This window comes from Pan troglodytes, chromosome 22 (assembly GCF_028858775.2).
Source record: "Pan troglodytes isolate AG18354 chromosome 22, NHGRI_mPanTro3-v2.0_pri, whole genome shotgun sequence".
NCBI classification, from domain to species: Eukaryota; Metazoa; Chordata; class Mammalia; order Primates; family Hominidae; genus Pan; species Pan troglodytes.
The window spans coordinates 27,338,772-27,357,738 of record NC_072420.2 but is presented as its reverse complement, the minus strand read 5'-3'; the positions used below and the strand labels follow the sequence as shown (position 1 = coordinate 27,357,738).

Below are 18,967 nucleotides of genomic sequence, written 5' to 3'. Positions count from 1 at the left end.
TTATATTTTTATTCGTGGTTTCTATTTCTTTGTGTTTTTTTTTCTCTGTTATATGAAAAATACTCCTTATTTGATCTAACAATTTCTTTTTCTTTTTTTGAGACAGAGTCTCACTCTGGAGTGCAGTGGCATGATCTTACCTCACTATAACCTCTACCTCCTGATTCTCCTGCCTCAGCTACCCGAATAGCTGAGAGCTGAGACTACTGGTGCACACCATCACGCCCAGTTAATTTTTTGTATTTTTAGTACAGATGAAGTTTCACCATGTTGGCTAGGCTGCTCTTGAACTCTTAGCCTCAAGTGATACCCACCTCGGCCTCCCAAAGTGCTGGGATTACAGGCGTGATCCATCGCGCCTGGCCTGATCTAACAATTTAAGTTTTTTTTTTTTAATGTGACTATTTTATAATTTTTTTCTGTAAATTTTAAAACCTCAAATCACATTTATTTTAATTTCCAGGAACTCTTTTAGTTCCTCTGATGTTGTATTCTTAAGGTTTCTCATTCCATACATATTTGTATATACATCTTTTTTTCCTTCAAATCCTTTCTTTTAACTACCACAATTTCTTAAATGGCTTGCCATCTTTCTTTGCCTTTCCATGTCAATTGAGTTTGGTTTCCTGAGCATCAGCATACTTCAAGGTAGCAGCTCTGGAAGGTACACTTGCAGGCAAGCTTGCTCGACCAATCTGTTGAACTGTATGAGAAGTCTTTCTGTTCTCAAAAGTAAGCTGAAAGAGACTATCCTGACCAACACTGCAACTTCCTATGGGCCTCAATGGCAACAGCCAGCCTCTTCCTGATCTGTGTCAAAAAGTGGGTGGGAGAAGCCCCTTCTTCTATCACAGCTACCAGCCCATCAAGGATCTGTATTCAGTCTCATCTGCAAAGACAATCATTTTTCTATTCCAAGCAGGCTGGATACCATTCTTCAGCTCTGCAAACACTGACTTCCATCTGTATCTTCTTCCTTCAAGACTCAAAGGGCTTGTATGCCTGGGATTTTCTCTAGGTTCCCACCATTGTCCCAGTTATTTAGAAATTGTGCTTCCCAGTGGAATGTTTTGATCAGGCTACAAGAATGACAGGACCTAGTGAACAAGTTCTTGAACACCCTGGATTAAATGTTTGAATTTTAACCTAAGGGCAACAGGATGCTACTGAGTGAGTGAACATGATTAAATCTGTAGTTTAAGAAGAAATATTCCAGCTTCAGTCTGGCAAACATCTCTGAAGGCAGGGAGGCTGAATATAATCAAGACTATAAAAGTCTAGATTAGGACAGAAATAGATGATAATTTAAAATGCGTTTGGGTGGTGTTCAGGTGGACAGATTAGGTGAACTTGGTGATAGATTGGCCAGGGAGGATGAGAAAAAAGGTGGAACTGATCAGTCTTCTTTAGAACATGGTGGATGGTTGGGCCTTCACCAACGTGTAAAACACAGTAAAGAGCTTAACTTAGGTTTATTTTGGGGGTGATGTTTCCTCCCACTCTCGTATTCCCTTGCAGCACTGCATTTACAGGAAAAAATTCCTGGAAGAGAACTGACTAAATTAAGTACACGTGTATTTGAATTTTCGTACATATAACCACACTGTTTCCCTTAAGAGTTCATTTGGTTTTGTATTTGGTTGGTTTGATACATGAAAAGTGATGTCTCACTGTCAATTTTATTTCTATATTTATATTTATTTGTTTTGTATGAAGTGTCTATTAATATCCTTCCTCAGTTATCTCTTGGTTGTTTTTCCTATTGATTTTTTTAAGCTCAGTATAATAATGAGATTAGGACTTTGCATTGCAAATATTTTTGCCAGTTAAATGTTTGCCAACTGGAAGTATTAATTCTTATTTAGTCAAGTTGGTCAATATTTTCTTTTATGGTTTCTGAGTTTTTTATAATGCTTAGAAAAGGCTTCCCTATTCCACAATTATTTGAATGTTATCCTCTTATTTTTTAATCTAATATTTTCATAGTTGTATCTTAAATATGTCATTCATATAGAACTGATTTTGATGTAAAAAGATAAGGCTCCACAGATGGCTATTTACAGCCTCAACACTTTTCACTGAGTAGCTCATCATTTCCCCTACTACTTTACATTGATATTTCTTTAAACCATAAATTAAATTGCTGTACATACTCATGTCTACTTTTGGGTTACCTTTTCTCTTTCACTGAGCCTATCTATTCCAATGTTAATCTAAACTGTTTTAATTATTGTGATATTATATGTAATATCCCATTCATTATTCCCATTCATTACTCTTGTTTTAAATAGATATTCTTACATATTTTTTTCCACATAAACTTTAGAATCAGATTGGTTTGAAAAAAATCATGTTATTTTAAAAATTGGGATCAATTTTATTTCCAAATGTATATAATAATTTGGGGAATCTTGTTGTCTTTATCCTACTAAATTTTCTTAGTGAAGAAAAGTATCTCTTTACTTATTCGTATCTTTTTTTTTTCCTTCATGCATAACATTGAGAACTTTCTGATTTTTGTTTGCAGGAAAGAAAACTATTGGTTTGCTAAACAAGAGCTTTATAGTTGATTAACTTTGATTTTCCATGTATACACGTATTTCATTTGCTCATGACAATTTAGCTTTCATTTTTTATAAATCTTTTTCTTTCTCTTGTTTAATTGCATAGGCCAGTAACTCCAAAACGTCAAAACATAACGACAGTGTGCACTGTTGTGTTTTTTTTCTGAATTTACAGGAAAAAATAATAAACATTTTATCAGCTTTCAGCAGAGATGCCATACACTTTCTGTACTTCCCAATCCTGAGTTTTCTTCACTGTCACTCTTTGTCCAATACCTTCAACCCTGAAAATTCCTTCCCTTTGTTTAAAGATAAAAAGCAAAGTTGTTCATCCGTTGCTTAGAAAGGAAAAATTGTAGTGGAGGCAAGGCTAAAAAGGAGCAGGCTGAACTCCATAGCAATCGCCAAAGCAAGGGGTTAGGAAAAGTTTCTTGGTCCCCTAGTCACTCTTTAGAAGGAAGAACCCGGGCTTGGGGAGGAGTCGGGGCCACCCCCGCCCCCTGCCCGCAGTCATTGCCACCCGCGGAGATGAAATGTGAGCCTGGGTGGCCAAGGACGCCGGAGTGGCCGCCTTCCCCGCGCCTGAGCGCAGTGGGGCGAGACAAAGAGACCTGGGCCCCCAGCGCAGCCCGTCTCGGGCCACGGGCGCCCCAGCTCCACGGAGTCCCGCAGTCGCTGGCCCGGGACGCGCCCGGCCCGGGCTCCCTTGGAAGGCTCCCTAGGCAATGCCCGGGTCTCTGCTCCACCCGGCTCTCAGGAGCGCTGCTCTCTCCATCTGATCGCCCTCCATCCTCCCCATTCCCTCCGGTTCCGGGCTCTCCCTTCGCTCCAAGCCTCAGGCCACCGGCTTGGATGGACGCTCCGAGGCTACCCGTGCGTCCAGGGGTCTTGCTTCCGAAGTTGGTCCTGCTCTTTGTCTACGCAGGTCAGTGACGGAGGGCGGCGGAGAGGGTCAGAGGCTCGGGGCTGCTCTTGGGTCACGGTCCGGGCTAACGTGGGTTGAGCTGGACGGATCGGGACCTTTGCAGAAGGACCTTTGCAGACGCTTCTGCCTTTTCCGCGAGGCGACGGCAGAAACCCGCGCACTTCCACCCGCACGCGGTTTTGTTTTGTTCCTTTTCCTTTAACTTTTACTTTTTGCATTTCTTTTCTTTCCCTTTCCACCTTGGAAATAGCAGTCTCGTGTTTAGGGGATTTGACTCTCTGGATAGAGTAAACTATATCCAGATAAACTTATCTGGATAGGCTAGGCAGTGGCCTCTCCATCTTCTGCTTTCTAAATAGTCCTGGTTTTCCCTCTTATGAATAAAAAAAACTTAGAGCTTTGTTTTCGTTCTTTGGGAGATTCACAAGTGTGGTAGACTGAGCTATTGGACTGAAGTCAAACACAAGGTTTTTGAGAAGCATGAATTCACCCAGGGTCTAATCTGTACAGGTTCGTTGATTTAGATAGACACTTGTTTATAAGAGAAGGGCATCTCGTTTCCCTTCTAATTATTCGTAGTAAGAACTGCTAATAATTAACGAAGCAAAGTGGGTTTTCTTGTTCTGTGATTAATATGGAGCCCCAAATGGCCTTTCATTGGTTATTCAGGTAGGAAGTGTCTTACACATGTGGTCTTTGCATCAGTTCATATTCACAAAACAATGCAAGCTAAAAGCGAAGTTCTTTGTAAAATGTTTTTGTGTCTCTAACGTCCTATGACAAAAATCGCAGGCTCACCCATGAGCCTCCAATACTAAATGTATATATAGCACTGAAGTTTACCTTTGATACTCAAAAAGATATTGCAACTGAAATGATGTTCTTCAGTGTTGCACCTGAGTATTAAAAGAATTGAATTTCTCATTCAACCTTGCTAGAAAAGAGTCCCCATAACTTCTGTAGACATTTTTAGCCTGTTTATTGAAATGCAAATTAGTGGCTGTCTAGGAGTTACCATTTTAAAGATGTTTTATGGCAGGAAAAATGCTGACTTTCTAATATGAAAATTCATAAAAGTAGGATAAGTTCTTCGTGTTTAATGAAGAGAATTACATTTAATCTGTTTACAACATTTATTTCTTTTATTAAATTTGTATAAGGTTTTCAGAATTTGAGGGATTAACAGTCAACTGCATAAATATTCATTTTCTATTGAAAAAATCTCTTCATTAGTTCTTTCGAAGTAATTATGCTTTTCACTTCTTCTGCTCGACAATATTTAATACTTTCACTCACACTTATTCAACCACTCCATTGAACCACAATTTTGTTTGTTTGTTTGTTTGTTTATTATATTCCCTGTGGTAAACTGAAAGCTTCTGCTTTACACATCTGCCCCCTCCTCCTGTTTCCCCAGTGCTAGGTGCCCAGCTCCTCAGGGCTCAGGAAATCAGCGAAGCTGGCCAGCAACAAGGGTGGTTAGTTTAGAAAGTTTTCAGTCCATTCATTTCTCTTCTTTGGAATCCCTCTATCATAAGCTACAAAGTAGTTGTAAGCCAGTGCTAAGTTGACTTACTATCTTTGCTAAGAAGTGTTTAGCTAATAAGCTCTTTGGTGTCAATTCCTGGACTTGTTATTCAGAGGCCTTTTTTATGCTTTTCATATTCATTCAACTGTTACTTACTGAGTGAGGTATGTTGAGCCGTAAGAGGTCATGTTCTTATCAGTCTTCTCTGGGAACTACGGTATGATCATAAATTACTTTAAGGTATAAAAGGTTGTGTCATAGGAGAGGTCAAATCACGTGCTATAGATGTTCAAAGAAGAAAGTCTTACTGCTGGCTTAAAAGAGTAAGCTTCATGAGGACAATGTCTATTTTGTTCAGCAAAAAGATCGATCAGTATTTGCTCAGGAAAACTGAATTGAAGAAGACTTGAAGGAACTAGACCTTTGAAAAATATAGACGCCCTGAACCCAACGAGACGGAGTGGGATATAGTAGGATATCGTGTGATCAAAGTCAAAAATCAAGATCTGTACATGCAACAAAGGATATTTCAGTTTGGTTGGAACTAAGAGGTATGGCTAGAAGTAAGGGTTGAGGTTAGATGCTGGAACACCACAGAAGTCAAAATAGTTCATACTATTAAATGAATTGCCAGCTTTGTGGGACAAAAATCTAAGTAGATGCACTGCTCATAATCTAAATTATTTTCCCCAAAGCAAATGCATTAGATTCACATTTCATTTGGCTAAACAAATAAGAGCAAGGTTTCTATACCTGAAGCATCATGTTGTACTATAGAGTTACTTTTGGAAGGAGACCCAGTGAAGTGTTGATATTATTGTCTGACTCCCACTGCAGGCTACAAAGACAGGATTCGGTCAAGGTTTTACCTTCCGGGCCTCAGCCAGTAACTTCTGTCCCCTCCCTTTCCTTCCTCTCTTATCTTAGCTACAGCTTGCAAGGGCCATTTCTAAGCAAGTGCTTCAAGCCAGATACTGCTTTTCCTGTTCTGCGCATTCCTTAAGGTGGGAGGCAGGGTGAGTTGGGAGTCAGGGGTGAGTTGGGGAACCTTCTTCCAGACCACACCTTTCAGCAAAAAGTCATTGAAGAAAGTTTAAGTTGGCTGATTTTCATGGATACTAACTTGGACATTAGAAGTAATATTATTTATCTTCTGAAGACAAATTGGAATGATCTGTTCTTTCTCCAGTGAGAAAAAGCTCCTGTATGGCGCAAACACTGATCTTTGTCAAATTATTCTCAAATATCCCAGAGAAAGCAACCAACATAAAAAAGGCTTTGAAGTGTGGTTGAAATTTCATTTTGGAGAGGTTGTGATTGTAAATGTATTTGCCATTCTGTTAAATCTCCCCTTTTGGGTAGTTTAATTCTGGGAAGTAGACAAGAGCACTGGAAAATGCCATAAAAACAATGACCAATGTGTAACATGATTCAGATGTTTGCTGCAGGTATAATCCAGCTTCTTGGCTACAAGATTTTGGGCTTGGTTTCCTGTAACGTTGGCTCAAAATATTTTGGTAACACCATGTCTTTATAAGAGTAGTCACCGGAATGCAATGGTAGCAATTGAATCTTTGATATTGATGGAGAGTTTAATAAGATGTCACTGTCCTGGACATGGTTCAAAAGGCACCCATGAAGTTACACATTGGTTGTCCTACTCTGACAGAATAGTGGGGACATTAGCTCTCTCACAATCAGAATGGCTTTTATTTATTTATTTTTTTAATAATTTCAACTTCTTTAATTTTAGACTCAGGGAGTACATGTGCAGATTTGTTACCTGGGTATATTTTGTGATGCTGAGGTTTGAGGTACAATGGATCCCGTCACCCAGGTATTGAATACAGTACCCAATAGTTAGTTTTTCAACCCCTCCCCACTCCCTTTCCTCCCTGCTCTAGAAGTCCCCAGTGTCTGTTGTTGCCATCTTTATGTCCGTGAGTACCCAGTGTTTAGCTCCCACTTGTAAGTGAGAACATGCGGTATTTGGTTTTCTGTTCCTGAATTAATTTGCATAGGATGATGGCCTCCAGTTTCATCCATGTTGCTGCAAAGGACATGATTTTATTCTTTTTTTCTGGCTGCATAGTATTCCGTGGTGTATATGTACCACATTTTCTTTACTGAGTCCACTATTAATGAACACTTGGGATGAATCAGTCTCTTTACTATTTTGAATAGTGCTGTGACGAATGTACAACTGCATTTGTCTTTTTGATAGAATGATTTATTTCCCTTTAGATAGATACCCCAGCAATGGGATCACTGAGTCAAATGGTAGTTTTGATTTAAGTTCTTTGAGAAATCTCCAAACTGCTTTCCACAGTGGTTGAACGAATTTACATTTCCAATAGCAGTGTATAAGTATTCCCTTTTCTCCACAGGCTCACCAGCATCTGTTGGTTTTTTGACTTTTCAATAATAGCCCTCTGTTTTGATTTGCATTTCTCTGATGATTGGTGACTTGTTGAACATTTTTTTGTTGTGTTTGTTGGCTGCTTGTATGTCTTCTTTTGAGAAGTGTCTGGTTGATGTCCTTTGCCCATTTTTTAATGAGATTATTTGGTTTTTGTTTGTTCAATTATTTAAGCTCCTTATAGATTCTGGATATTAGGCTTTTGTCAGATGCATAGCTTACACATATTTTCTCCCATTCTGTAGATTGTTTACTCTGTGGATAGTTTATTTTGCTGTGCAGAAGCTCTTTAGTTTAATTAAATCCCGCTTGTCAATTTCTTTTGTTGCAATTGCTATTGAGGACTTAGTTATAAATTCCTTCCCAAGGCTGATGTCAGGAATGGTGCTTCCTAGCTTTTCTTCTAGGAGTCTTATAGTTTGAGGTCTTTCATTTAAATCTTTAATCCATTTTCAGTTAATTTTTGTATGTGGTAAAAGATAGGAGTCCAGTTTCATTCTTCTGTGTATGGCCAACTGGTTATCCAACACCATTTATTGAATAGGGAGTCCTTTCCCCATTGCTTATTTTTGCTGACTTTGTCAAAGATCAGATGGCTGTAGGTGTACATTGAATGGCTTTTAAGAACATGAAGCAAAACATCCCCACTAAGCCCTTCGGATAACTGACCAGTCTAAATATTTGAATAAATTAAACAGCACTAACAATGAGAGCTATGGAAATTCACCAAGAAAACTGTAAAATGAATAGCCTTTAAAAGTCTGTTGTACTCTGCAAAAAGCATCTATTGTCAATATATTGGCTTCTCCCTTGTGTCTAAATCATTAGATTTTGTTTCTGTTTTCAAATTTTAAAAGTGGACTTAAGTACTTACTGAATCTCACAAAGGTAATTATTTTTCACTTTCATTCCTTCGTACCACAATCCAGAGGTAAGCCTCAAGGGTCATGTTTGACAATCTGTAATGTAAAAATAAAATTGAGGAGAAGAAAATACGAACTTTTCCATTTGTTCCACAAAAGCCACACATAATTGTTAATGGTGACTGAACTTTGCTGCCTTTTAATCACATCTCTTTGTAAAATATCATCTTAGCAGGGAAGTGATTTAAAAGCAATGTAAAATTTCCTTTCTGGATAAATAAGTTACATGGACATGCAGACATAAATATAATATTTTGTATTTTTAATGTTATAGCTTTGATAGGGAAACAAAAGTTTTATATAATTTATATAATAATTAATATTACCTTCAGGAATTGAGCTGGAAATGGATTATTTTGTGACTCTTAAATGTACAACATAAATTATCAGACTGTACTTAATGTTTTCCTAATCATGTATCTGAAACTTATATATCCATCATAACTTATATGACTAAGTCAGTGACAACCTTTGCTTGTTAAACATAAATCATTTAGGTGGAATAAAGAATACTTAAAAGCTAGAGTAATTTTAATCCAACATTTTTAGTATAATTTTTCTTGCAGCAAAATATATGGAAAAAATAGTAATTTCTGATCCTTTATTCAGAAAATAAATCGTCCCCCTTCACATAGTACTGTTTTATATCTTACTGATTCCTCAATCTGACATTAAGTAAACTCTTCATTATTTACAAAATAATTGTCTATGGGGATTTCTTCCTATAACCAATCATCTTTTCATCCAGATGAATTTACAGGATGCAGACTCATTGTGTTACCACACATATGCAAACTGTAATTATACAGGTAAAAAAAGTCACAAAATGAAAAGCATACAATGCACTATCATGGAAAATATACATCATTTTGAAATTACTCCTTTTTGGTATTATCCATGCCACTAAACCTTCTATTGATTGAGGTCAGTTGGGAATACAAGACCCTAAAGTAAGAAGACTTTTTTTTTTTTTTTTTTTTTTTTTTGAGACAGAGCCTCACTGTGTCGCCCAGGCTGGAGTGCAGTGGCATGATCTCGGCTCATTGCAATCTCCATCTCCTGGGTTCAAGTAATTCTCCTGCCTCAGCCTCCTGAGTAGCTGAGATTACAGGTGTGCACCACCACACCCAGCTACTTTTTGTATTTTTTTTTTTTTTTAAAGTTCAGCTTTTTATTGAACACGTTATAAAAGAGGTTTAGTCAAAAAGACCAAAGCCCATGTCATCATCAGACTCCTCGGATTCTTCTTTCTTTGCTTCCACTTTCTTCTCCTCAGCTGGAGCAGCAGCAGTGGAGGGGGCAGGACCTCCTGCTGGTGCAGCACCAGCTGCTGGAGCAGGTCCACCAGCCCCTACATTGCAGATGAGGCTCCCAATGTTGACGTTGGCCAGGGCCTTTGCAAACAAGCCAGGCCAAAAAGGTTCAACATTTACACCGGCTGCTTTAATGAGGGCATTGATCTTATCCTCCGTGACTGTCACCTCATCGTCGTGCAGAATGAGGGCCGAGTAGATGCAGGCGAGCTCGGAGACAGAGGCCATGGCGCGGGCGAGTGTAGGGCTGGCGCTGCCGGACGCGGTGCTAGTCGCCGGATGAAGTGAGGGCCTCACCCCAAAGCAGCCTTAGCTTCCTCGGAAGGACCGAGCACCTTGGCGGCAGCTGAGGAAAAGGGCTACTTTTTGTATTTTTAGTAGACACGGGATTTTATCATGTTGGCCAGGCTGGTCTCGGACTCCTGACCTCAAGTGATCACCCGCCTCAGCCTCCCAAAGTGCTGGGATTACATGCGTGAGCCATTTTGCCTGGCCAAGAAGGCTTTATCATTTAAAAATTATTATAAAAACTCTATGGACAAATCCAGTGACTGAGTAGTTTAACTGTTCTTTCATTCCTTCCTTCATTATCGCATTCCACTAACCCTGACTAGTAATTATGGTGCTTGGTGTAGAAGATTCAAGAATTGTCTTTGTCTTTACAGCTTAGAGTCTAATGGGGAAGAGAGGCTAATTTAGATCCTTACAAATGTTTTTGAATTCTGAGGATGAAAATGAAGATTTGAAACCACTAAAGGGTGGTCATTGGCTGATTAAGATGTGAAATAGAATAATTTTTCCTGAAACTGTGATTTTACAACTATAACTGCTCACAAGTGGTTTTTGTTTTGTAGATGATTGCCTTGCTCAGTGTGGCAAAGATTGCAAATCTTACTGCTGTGATGGAACCACGCCCTACTGTTGCTCCTACTACGCTTATATTGGGAATATCCTCTCGTGAGTATTAGTCAGATTTGGCAATACTGATGCTCTTCCTCTTGTCCAGTTGTCCAGTTATGTCTTTTAAAAGTACTAAGTGATAGTTGTGGGCAAGAGATTTGAAGATTGGTTATTGACATGAAATCTTTACTGGAGATATTAACACCACTATCTAATGGACTATATTGTTTGACAAAATATGCAAAATAATATACAAAATAAATTGCCTTCATTATAAAGGAACTAAAAAGAGTTATTCTTTTATTGTTTTACTTTGTGTACTATAATAATGTTTTAAGTAGACATCATTTTATTGATAATTTTATAACATCATCAGTGGTATGGTTTTGTCTGTTTTGTGCAAGTTAAGATTTGTTATTTAATTATAGCCAGTTTATTTTGTCATCATGTATTAATTTAATACATCCAGTAGATGTCAGGAAAAAGAGAGGTTATGAATAAAAAACAGTTGAGACATGAAATGTCAGTTCTCACATAATACACATACAGCAACTTCAGGAAACAAGTTTAGAGCCTAAGACAAGCTAGGTATGAGTAATGCAAAGTGATAAACAACAAGGCACAAAAACACAAATGAAATATGTACATGTAGACTCTGTGAAGCATTTCCTTGTAACAAATTAGAAATTTATTTTAGAGCCGATTCTGGACAAAGGGAAATATGGAAGCTGGACCTGCCTCCAGGGCTGTACGGCTGGAAAAGTGTGCACTTGTCAGTTCCTCAAGAGAGGAACCCACAACTGAGAAACGAGGGTTGAGAATTGGGAACATAAGAATTTCTTGAGTCAAAATCCCCATGGCTTTCAGAGAGCAGCAACGGTTGTGCCTCTGTCTTCTGTTCTTGTTTTTCAAGTCAGTATCATGATGATTTGGGAAATGTTCTGTTTAATTCATGCCCTACAAAGGCTCAAGTGGAAACGGGAAACATTAGGCGCTAAGTCATATGTGCCTGGCTGTTTTAGGGAAGTGTCCATTGAGACAGCTTGTTACACATCCTCCATTTCCCGAGAATAGAAAACCTGGCACCACATAAACTTTCTAGAATCAGTGTTGAGGCTCCTATTAGAGATCATGACTCTGAGAATACAAAATAAAAAATCATACTTTGGGATACTCTTGAACACTATAATAGATGTGAAAGAAATGTCAAGCTATAATAAAAAACCATGTATAGAATTTAAGCCTTCCTTGAAATGCAAATAAGCTCCAATAAAATGTTTGAATTTTTCTTCATGGATGGTTTGGTAGAAAAGAAATTAAGCCCACTTTTTACATTACAAAACTGTCAGGATGATTTTTTACAGTAACTTATCAGCTCAAGTTTAAATATATAATGATGTTTACAGTGGCATATTACTTCGCAGTATTTAAAGTAACAAAATATATTATTAATAAATTTAAATTTTTTTTTTCTCAAACGGTCTCCACATGCCAGATGCTGCTGTCCCAGGTAGAGGTGCGAGTATAACTTGGAGAATGTGAAGTCCAACTGATTCTGTGATTCTTTGGTCATCTGGCTCCTAGCTTAGTTCTTGATTCACTAACTATATCATGGAGTGTGCTGTGCCCTCTTTCTCACTCCATAGCTACCTCCACCCTGGTAAATACATATAACTCATAACTACTTATTAATCAGAATATTTTTAAATATTTGAATTTATAGATGTACTTGATATGATTTACATTTGCAGTGAAGTTCACATTTTTATGGTACATGTTCTATATCTTTAATTTCACCGCTGGTTAAGTGAAGAATTGGTTGAGCTGATACATGTATCTAGGTTATTAGGACCAGGTACTTGCTATGTTTGGGGGAAAAAATCGTGTTTCAGAAGGGAAAATAAACACAGATGGCATCATATTTCAGGCAGTTATAACTGAACTTCCTGTTCAAAATAGAAACCTCTGAGTAAATATCATGCTAAACAATTCTTAGCAAAAAGAAAGGTGGCAATGGTCGGGGGATACTTTAAAGCGTTTTCCCACTTGATAAAAGAGAATACATTTTCAGGATTTCCAGTTATTGTTTAACATTTGAAAGGAATTCTTAACTCCACCCAAAGTGTTTTTTTTTTTTTTAATGGGTGGTCGGGGATGCAGGAGGTAGGAAAAAAATTAATTCCATAATGCTTACAAGGGTTCCTTCATACACAGGTTGTCAAATATTTCTGTTTTGAAATTCGTAAATGATGTTTCCTCTTTTTCAAGCATCCAAGCACATTCTTAGTGAAATCATTTTAATTGTTGTAACAGAAAGTTAAACCCTTGTGGTTATTAGAAAAGTAATAAGGAACAGAGCAGTAACACAATGAAATATTAGGTAACTTATGAATATTTTTATAATTTGGTTTATATTTTTGTTTGTTTTTAAAATAAAAATGTTTGCTCAGTTTAAAATGAGCTAAAAAGAGAGCAAAATATAATTTGGGCATTTTAGAGTGTAAATTGGTTGGTTTAGGGCCACTTGACTGTCCTTGCTGAGGTCTTCCCCTAGTCACCAGCTGAAATAATCAGAGTTGCTGTTTAGCCCTTAATTCTGCTAACTTCAATTGCCTTTGCTGTTTTGCAAACTAACCATTAAGATTTGTTTATAAAGCAGTCACAGGAGCTAATTTAGTTGAAAAGTCTTATTTTATTCAGTTTGCTCTCCTTTTTTATTTATTGTATTTATTTATTTATTTTTGAGACAGAGTCTCATTCTGTCACCCAGGCTGGAGTGCTGTGGCACAATCTCAGCTCACTGCAGCCTCCGCCTCCTGAGTTCAAGCAATTCTCATGCCTCAACCTCCCAAGTAGCTGGGATTACAGGCAGGCACCACCATGCTTGGCTAATTTTTGTATTTTTAGTAGAGAGTGGTTTTCACCATGTTGTCCAGGCTGGTGTTGGACTCCTGGCGTCAAGTGATCTGCCCACCTCGGCTTCCCAAAGTGCTGACAGGCAAGAGCCACTGTGCCCTGCCCTCTCATTTTTTTTTTTTTTAGATTCTTTCTATTCTAAATATGAGTGAATTTTGGCAAATAAATTCAGGTGCCCTTTTTCTTTCTTGCTTCTGCTAGGAATTTTAAGATTTACTTCTGTCTTATGAAACACTTTAAAATTGAACTTAAAAGATAGCCTATCTACTTCTGGTCATTATAGTCACAGATACTGGCTTTAGTATAGGAGAATCAGTATTATCCAGAATTTAATAATAATTTTTACAGTATTCAGCAAGTTTAATTCAATCGATTATTTATAAATGCACATTGAGTGCCTGCTACCATGGCAGTGGTGGCCTAGGTCCTGGGATCCAAAGATGAAAAAATGATGGACTCTGACTTCCAAGACCTCAAAATCTGATAAGAAAAGAGAGCATAGACAAATAATTCTAATTCAAAGAGCTAATCTATGAAGTATTATTGGAGGACTGGAAAGCTAAGTCTGTCCGTGTGTGTGTGTGTGTGTGTGTGTGTGTGTGTGTGTGTTTGTGTATGTCTCTGTGTGTGTGTGTGTGTTTAGGAGGAGATGTTTAGGGAACACATCATCAACATGGAATCCGATCAGAGTTTTGAAGGAAAAGTAGATATTTACATAAATAGTGAAGAAAGGGACATGCTTTTTAGACAGACTCTTGCATACAAAGTCAAAGATACAAGAAAGGAAATGATCCAGTTGAGAAAGTCCTTACTGATCAGTGTGGCTAGGGGGGAACGGGTAACCTTTGAATATAATGTAGGAATATGTAGGTCAGACAAAAGATAGATCCTTTAATGATGTGCTTTTGTTGGTCATGCCTAGCAAAACTGAAACAAAATAATTCAGTACTTTTCTGGAAATCAGATATCTGATTTTGTATAGAACTGACACATTCTTAGGCATCATTAAGACAATAGACAAAGATAAGAAGGCTCCAAATGAAGTTGCTTTTTATTTATTCCATAAATGAAATATTTGGAATGCCAACTTTGAGATGTTACACTATTTGAAACCATTTATGACAAACTATGTGACCTTACAATTATTTCTCCATTTAAGAGATTTTTGACCATGAGGGCAACTACCCGAAGATAGAAGCCTCAGAATATTTAAAAATGAGAATTGGGCCAATTCAAGAAATAAACAATTTCCCACCAGATTGATTCTCAAACATTTGATTCAGTAACTCTGCTTCATGGAAGATAGATCTGTGATGAATATGGAAAGGGATGTTTAACTTTTTGCTGCTAATGAGATTTAATTGGCATTCCCCAGAAAGTAGATCCAGTGTAAAAATGTGGTTTATAGAGTCCTCTTTGGAGTTGGTAGAATTTAAGGGAATAGAGGGTGCAATTGAGTGGCTAATTACTGTTATCCAGTAGAACAAGCTAAACACGGAACTGAAGTAAAGTTGAGGAAAATGAAGGTATTCTCTTTTGTAAGAGAATAATTGTACAATACTGAATATGAACAAAATATTGACTAGTTTGGACATAGTGAGCTAGATGACAATATATCGCATTTAATTTCCTAACTCAAAAATAGATTTTGCTTTTCCACCTTGCCATTGTAAAGCACTCATCGGTCTGTGGATTCTTCAGAGCCCCATCTGGCCAACATAAAATCCCCACAGGAAAAAAAACCAAGAGAGAGAACTAATAATGGAGATCCTGGTGAGATTAAATTTCTTTTCTTCTCAATGAAATGTGAAAGATGTATTACCCGCAGTTTGGCAAAGACAGCTAATAAATATCACAACTGTGATTTGAGAGCCATGCTATGCATGAAAGCGAAACTGAGTTAAAAGATAAAGGTTTCATATTTTCGAATGGCATTTGAGGTCCTATGATCATTAAGTATCTTAGTGTTCTGGATTAATCAGGTAAGGCTATTCAAACACTGACAAACGTAAAGCATTTAAAAAGGCCTTTGGCATTAGTAAAAAAAAAAAAACCATTTAAATTAATTAAGTTAAAATAATCTTAGTAATTAGATATGAAAAGACCTTTAGGAGGTACATACTGAACAAATCAAAGTTTGTGGGAGTCTTATTTTTGTTTTAATAATGACACAGATAAGTAACTAATATGATGTTAAAATAAATATGAACTTGATTTAGAATGTAGCAACAACTTATGTTTGCTATAAGAAGGAAGTCAGTGATTTTCAAATGTATATTTGCATTCTATGAGTTATTGTATTAAAAGAAAATATAAATGTGTAGATAACTAAAACTTTTCTCAGTCCAATTTCTATGCTGTTATAACTGTCTTTGTAAATTAAGCCTAATTGTCAGAAACAGAATTGGTTTTGAGGAAGGAAAAATAAAGTTTCTAGAACATGTTTTCCACAATTTATCTTACAGCTATGTACAGTTTTTAGTGATCTACATCAGGTGCCGGAGGATATAGCCATGAATCAAACATCACGTTCCTGCCCTTGAGTTGCTTAGAAGCTACTGAGGAGCATAGACACATCAGCAGATGAACTTGCCACTGGAAGCACAAAATGCAGTGGGATCAGAGACGAGGAGCTTTTATTCCAACTTTAGATTGCTGGAAAGGCCTCTTAAAGCAGGGTAATTCTAAGATCAGTTTTAAAAGGAAAAGCAATTAAAGTCATCACTCAGAGTTAAAATGCTTAGCAAACTAGGGATATAGAAGAAACAATGTTTAACCTAATAAATATATATTTTAAAAACCACCACCCTGTCTCAGGCACCATAATCAATGGTATGTTGTTATAACCCTTGCCTTTAAAGGCAAAAATATGACAAACTAGTGCCTTCTACCACTTCTAGTCAGCATTGTACTGGAAGTCCTGGCCAGTGCAATCAGCAAGACACATTTTTAAAAAGGTAATAAAGATTGGAAAGGAAGAAAGTAAATTGCCCTCATTTACAAATGAGATGATTGTCAGTATTTCTCAGACTATGAAAAATAACGGAATTCACCAAAATTGCAGGATATAAGATCAGTGTCCAAAGTGGTTTATTCCTACATACCATCAACAATCAATAAGAAAATGTAATAGATATGTGCATAAATAAATCTAAAATACAATATTTAAAACTATAATGTATCCAGTAAGGAATCCAGTAATAATATATGCATTTAGTGAGTATTATAACCATGTAAAAATTACAAGGGATAAAGAGAGACCTAATGAAATTAAGAGACATATCAAATTGTGGATACAAGTATTGTAAAGATGTCAATATTTGAAAATGGCAGTTCTTCCTGAACTATCTGTACCTTCAGTGCAATTCCAATCAAAATCCACAAGAACATTTTATGTTGAATTTGAAAGAATGGGCCTAAAATTTATGTGGGACAGTAAAGATCGTGGGAAGAGAAGAGAGTTATGAAAAAGAATAAGGTCAGAAGATATGCCTTACAGACATCAAGATTTATTATAAAGTTATAAAAAAGAAATTGTGTGATATTGGTTAATGGATAAACCAAAAGAATATGGAGCTTAGAAACTGACTGATGTATATATGGAAACTTGATGGATAACAGAAATGGCATTACAAACTAGTGGAGGTGGATAGATTATGTAACAAATGTTGCTAAAATAACTAGCTATCCATATGCATAAACATTAAATGAGATCAATTCATCACTCCACAATAAAAAATCCACTCTTATCAGACTAAATATGTAAAAACAAAAAGCAAATAATTACATTTTTTTAATGGGAGGAGAATAGCATTTTTGGTATCAGGATAGAAAAAATGTCTAAAACAAAAGATTAAAAAACACAAAAGAAAAGATTACTAAAAAACACCGAACTGTACACTTTAAAATGGTGAGTTTTGTGGGACGTGAATTATATCTTGATTTTTAAAATTTTTAATATAGAGAGCAACAGAATTCCTAGATAAAAATGTAAGGCAAACCCTCACTTGGAGAAGATATTTGCAATTCATATGATTCACAGGAGATTAGTATCCGCAATGCCTGAATAGGATAATGGGCAATGTGTGTGCACAAAAAAAGGCATAGAGCAGAAAACTGGATGGTCCATAAACAAGTGAAAGATGATCCACCTGGCTAACTAAAGCAGGACAAACCAACTTAAAACATTGAAATACCGTCTCATACCCATTGGGCTCAAATACTCCGTAAGTCTGATAGTGCCAAGCAATGTGGGCAAAGATAAAAGGGCTCTCACATTGTTGATGGGAGAACAAGAACTGTTCCACATAGAGAGCAATCAGACCCCATATAGTAAAGCTGAAGATAGACATACTTTAGGATTTAGCAGTAACACCTCCTCAAGATATATTCCCTAGGAAATTTCCAAATATGCCCAAGGAGACATTTATACTGTTGGTTGACGTATTATTTAAAAAATAACAAAACATTGGAAGCAACCCACACCTCCATCAGAAGACCAAGTGGATAGAGTATATTCGTGCAAAGGATACAGCAATTAAAATAACTCAGTTCATGTTAACATAACATTAGAGTAAATCTCAAAACGAATAATGCTGTGTGAAGAGCTAACTGAAGAGCAATGTGTACTACATGATGCTATTTGCATAAACACATAAAATAATTCTGTGTATTATTTATGAAAACAAACACATGTCATGAATGTGTAAATATCTGAGGGAGAGAAGAGTACCAATGAATTTCAGGATTCTCCAGGACTGAGAAGTTTCCAGGGATTCGATACTTTGAGTGCAGCAATCTGGATGGTCCCGGGCAAACTGAGACACATTGGTCACCCTAGGGAGGAGTGTTGGGAAGTGGCCTTCAACTCTGACATTTCATTGCTTAATCATGGTGGAGTGCATCTGCATTCACAGCTACACGGGAGGCTGAGGTGGGAGGATTGCCTGAGCCAAGGAATTTGAGACCAGCCTGGACAACATAGCAAGACCCTGTCTCAAAAAATTGTTTTAAATTAAATATCTCAAGAAAGTATAATTATTAACATATAATAAATCCAGTTAGTGGCATATGGGTGTTTTATATTATCTATGATTCTTGTATGTTTGAAAATTCTTGTAATTAAAAAAAGGCAACGGAAAAGTTTGATCATAGTTGTAATGGAGTCGCCCAGACACCTTTTTAACATGCCGATTCAGATTTGGTAGGTCTGGGTGGGGCCTGAAATTCTGCGCTTGTAACCAACTCCCAGGCATTACTGCCACTACCTATCTGCCCAGTACACCTGGAAAGCAAAGGTTGGTGCTATTTGACAGTGTCTTGTGCTACAGGATGAAAGGACAGAAGAGATTAGTACTTGAGGACTGATGGGATGTGGACCTAAGGATTGGGGCTAGATGAGAGGAACATGTCTGAATTAATTCTGAAGTTTCTGCTTTGGATAAGAGGCTGGATGGTGTGCTGGGAACTAATGGGGAAT

The 18,967-nt window shown here is 37.2% G+C and overlaps 1 protein-coding gene, 1 long non-coding RNA gene and 1 pseudogene across 3 annotated transcripts in view; 1 reads left to right on the top strand and 2 right to left on the bottom strand.

Moving 5' to 3' along the window:
* The first annotated feature begins 2,957 nt into the window (after positions 1 to 2,957).
* Positions 2,958 to 18,967, top strand: part of CYYR1 (cysteine and tyrosine rich 1) — a 107,408-nt gene continuing 91,398 nt past the window's right edge. Inside the window, exons 1-2 of one of the 2 annotated variants that reach the window (XM_001158941.7) lie at positions 2,958 to 3,489; positions 10,527 to 10,629. In XM_001158941.7, coding sequence (XP_001158941.3) covers positions 3,093 to 3,489; positions 10,527 to 10,629 — 500 coding nt within the window. In that variant the 5' untranslated portion in view covers positions 2,958 to 3,092. The remainder of the gene's footprint in view (positions 3,490 to 10,526; positions 10,630 to 18,967) is intronic. The other variant, XM_009447725.5, reaches the window with a different exon arrangement.
* The window catches only part of LOC129138315 (uncharacterized), a 73,973-nt gene continuing 62,105 nt past the window's right edge, over positions 7,100 to 18,967 (bottom strand). Inside the window, exon 4 of the long non-coding RNA XR_008541534.2 lies at positions 7,100 to 8,395. This is a non-coding gene — a long non-coding RNA (uncharacterized LOC129138315). The remainder of the gene's footprint in view (positions 8,396 to 18,967) is intronic.
* LOC744608 (ribosomal protein lateral stalk subunit P1 pseudogene) lies at positions 9,495 to 10,027 on the bottom strand (annotated as a pseudogene).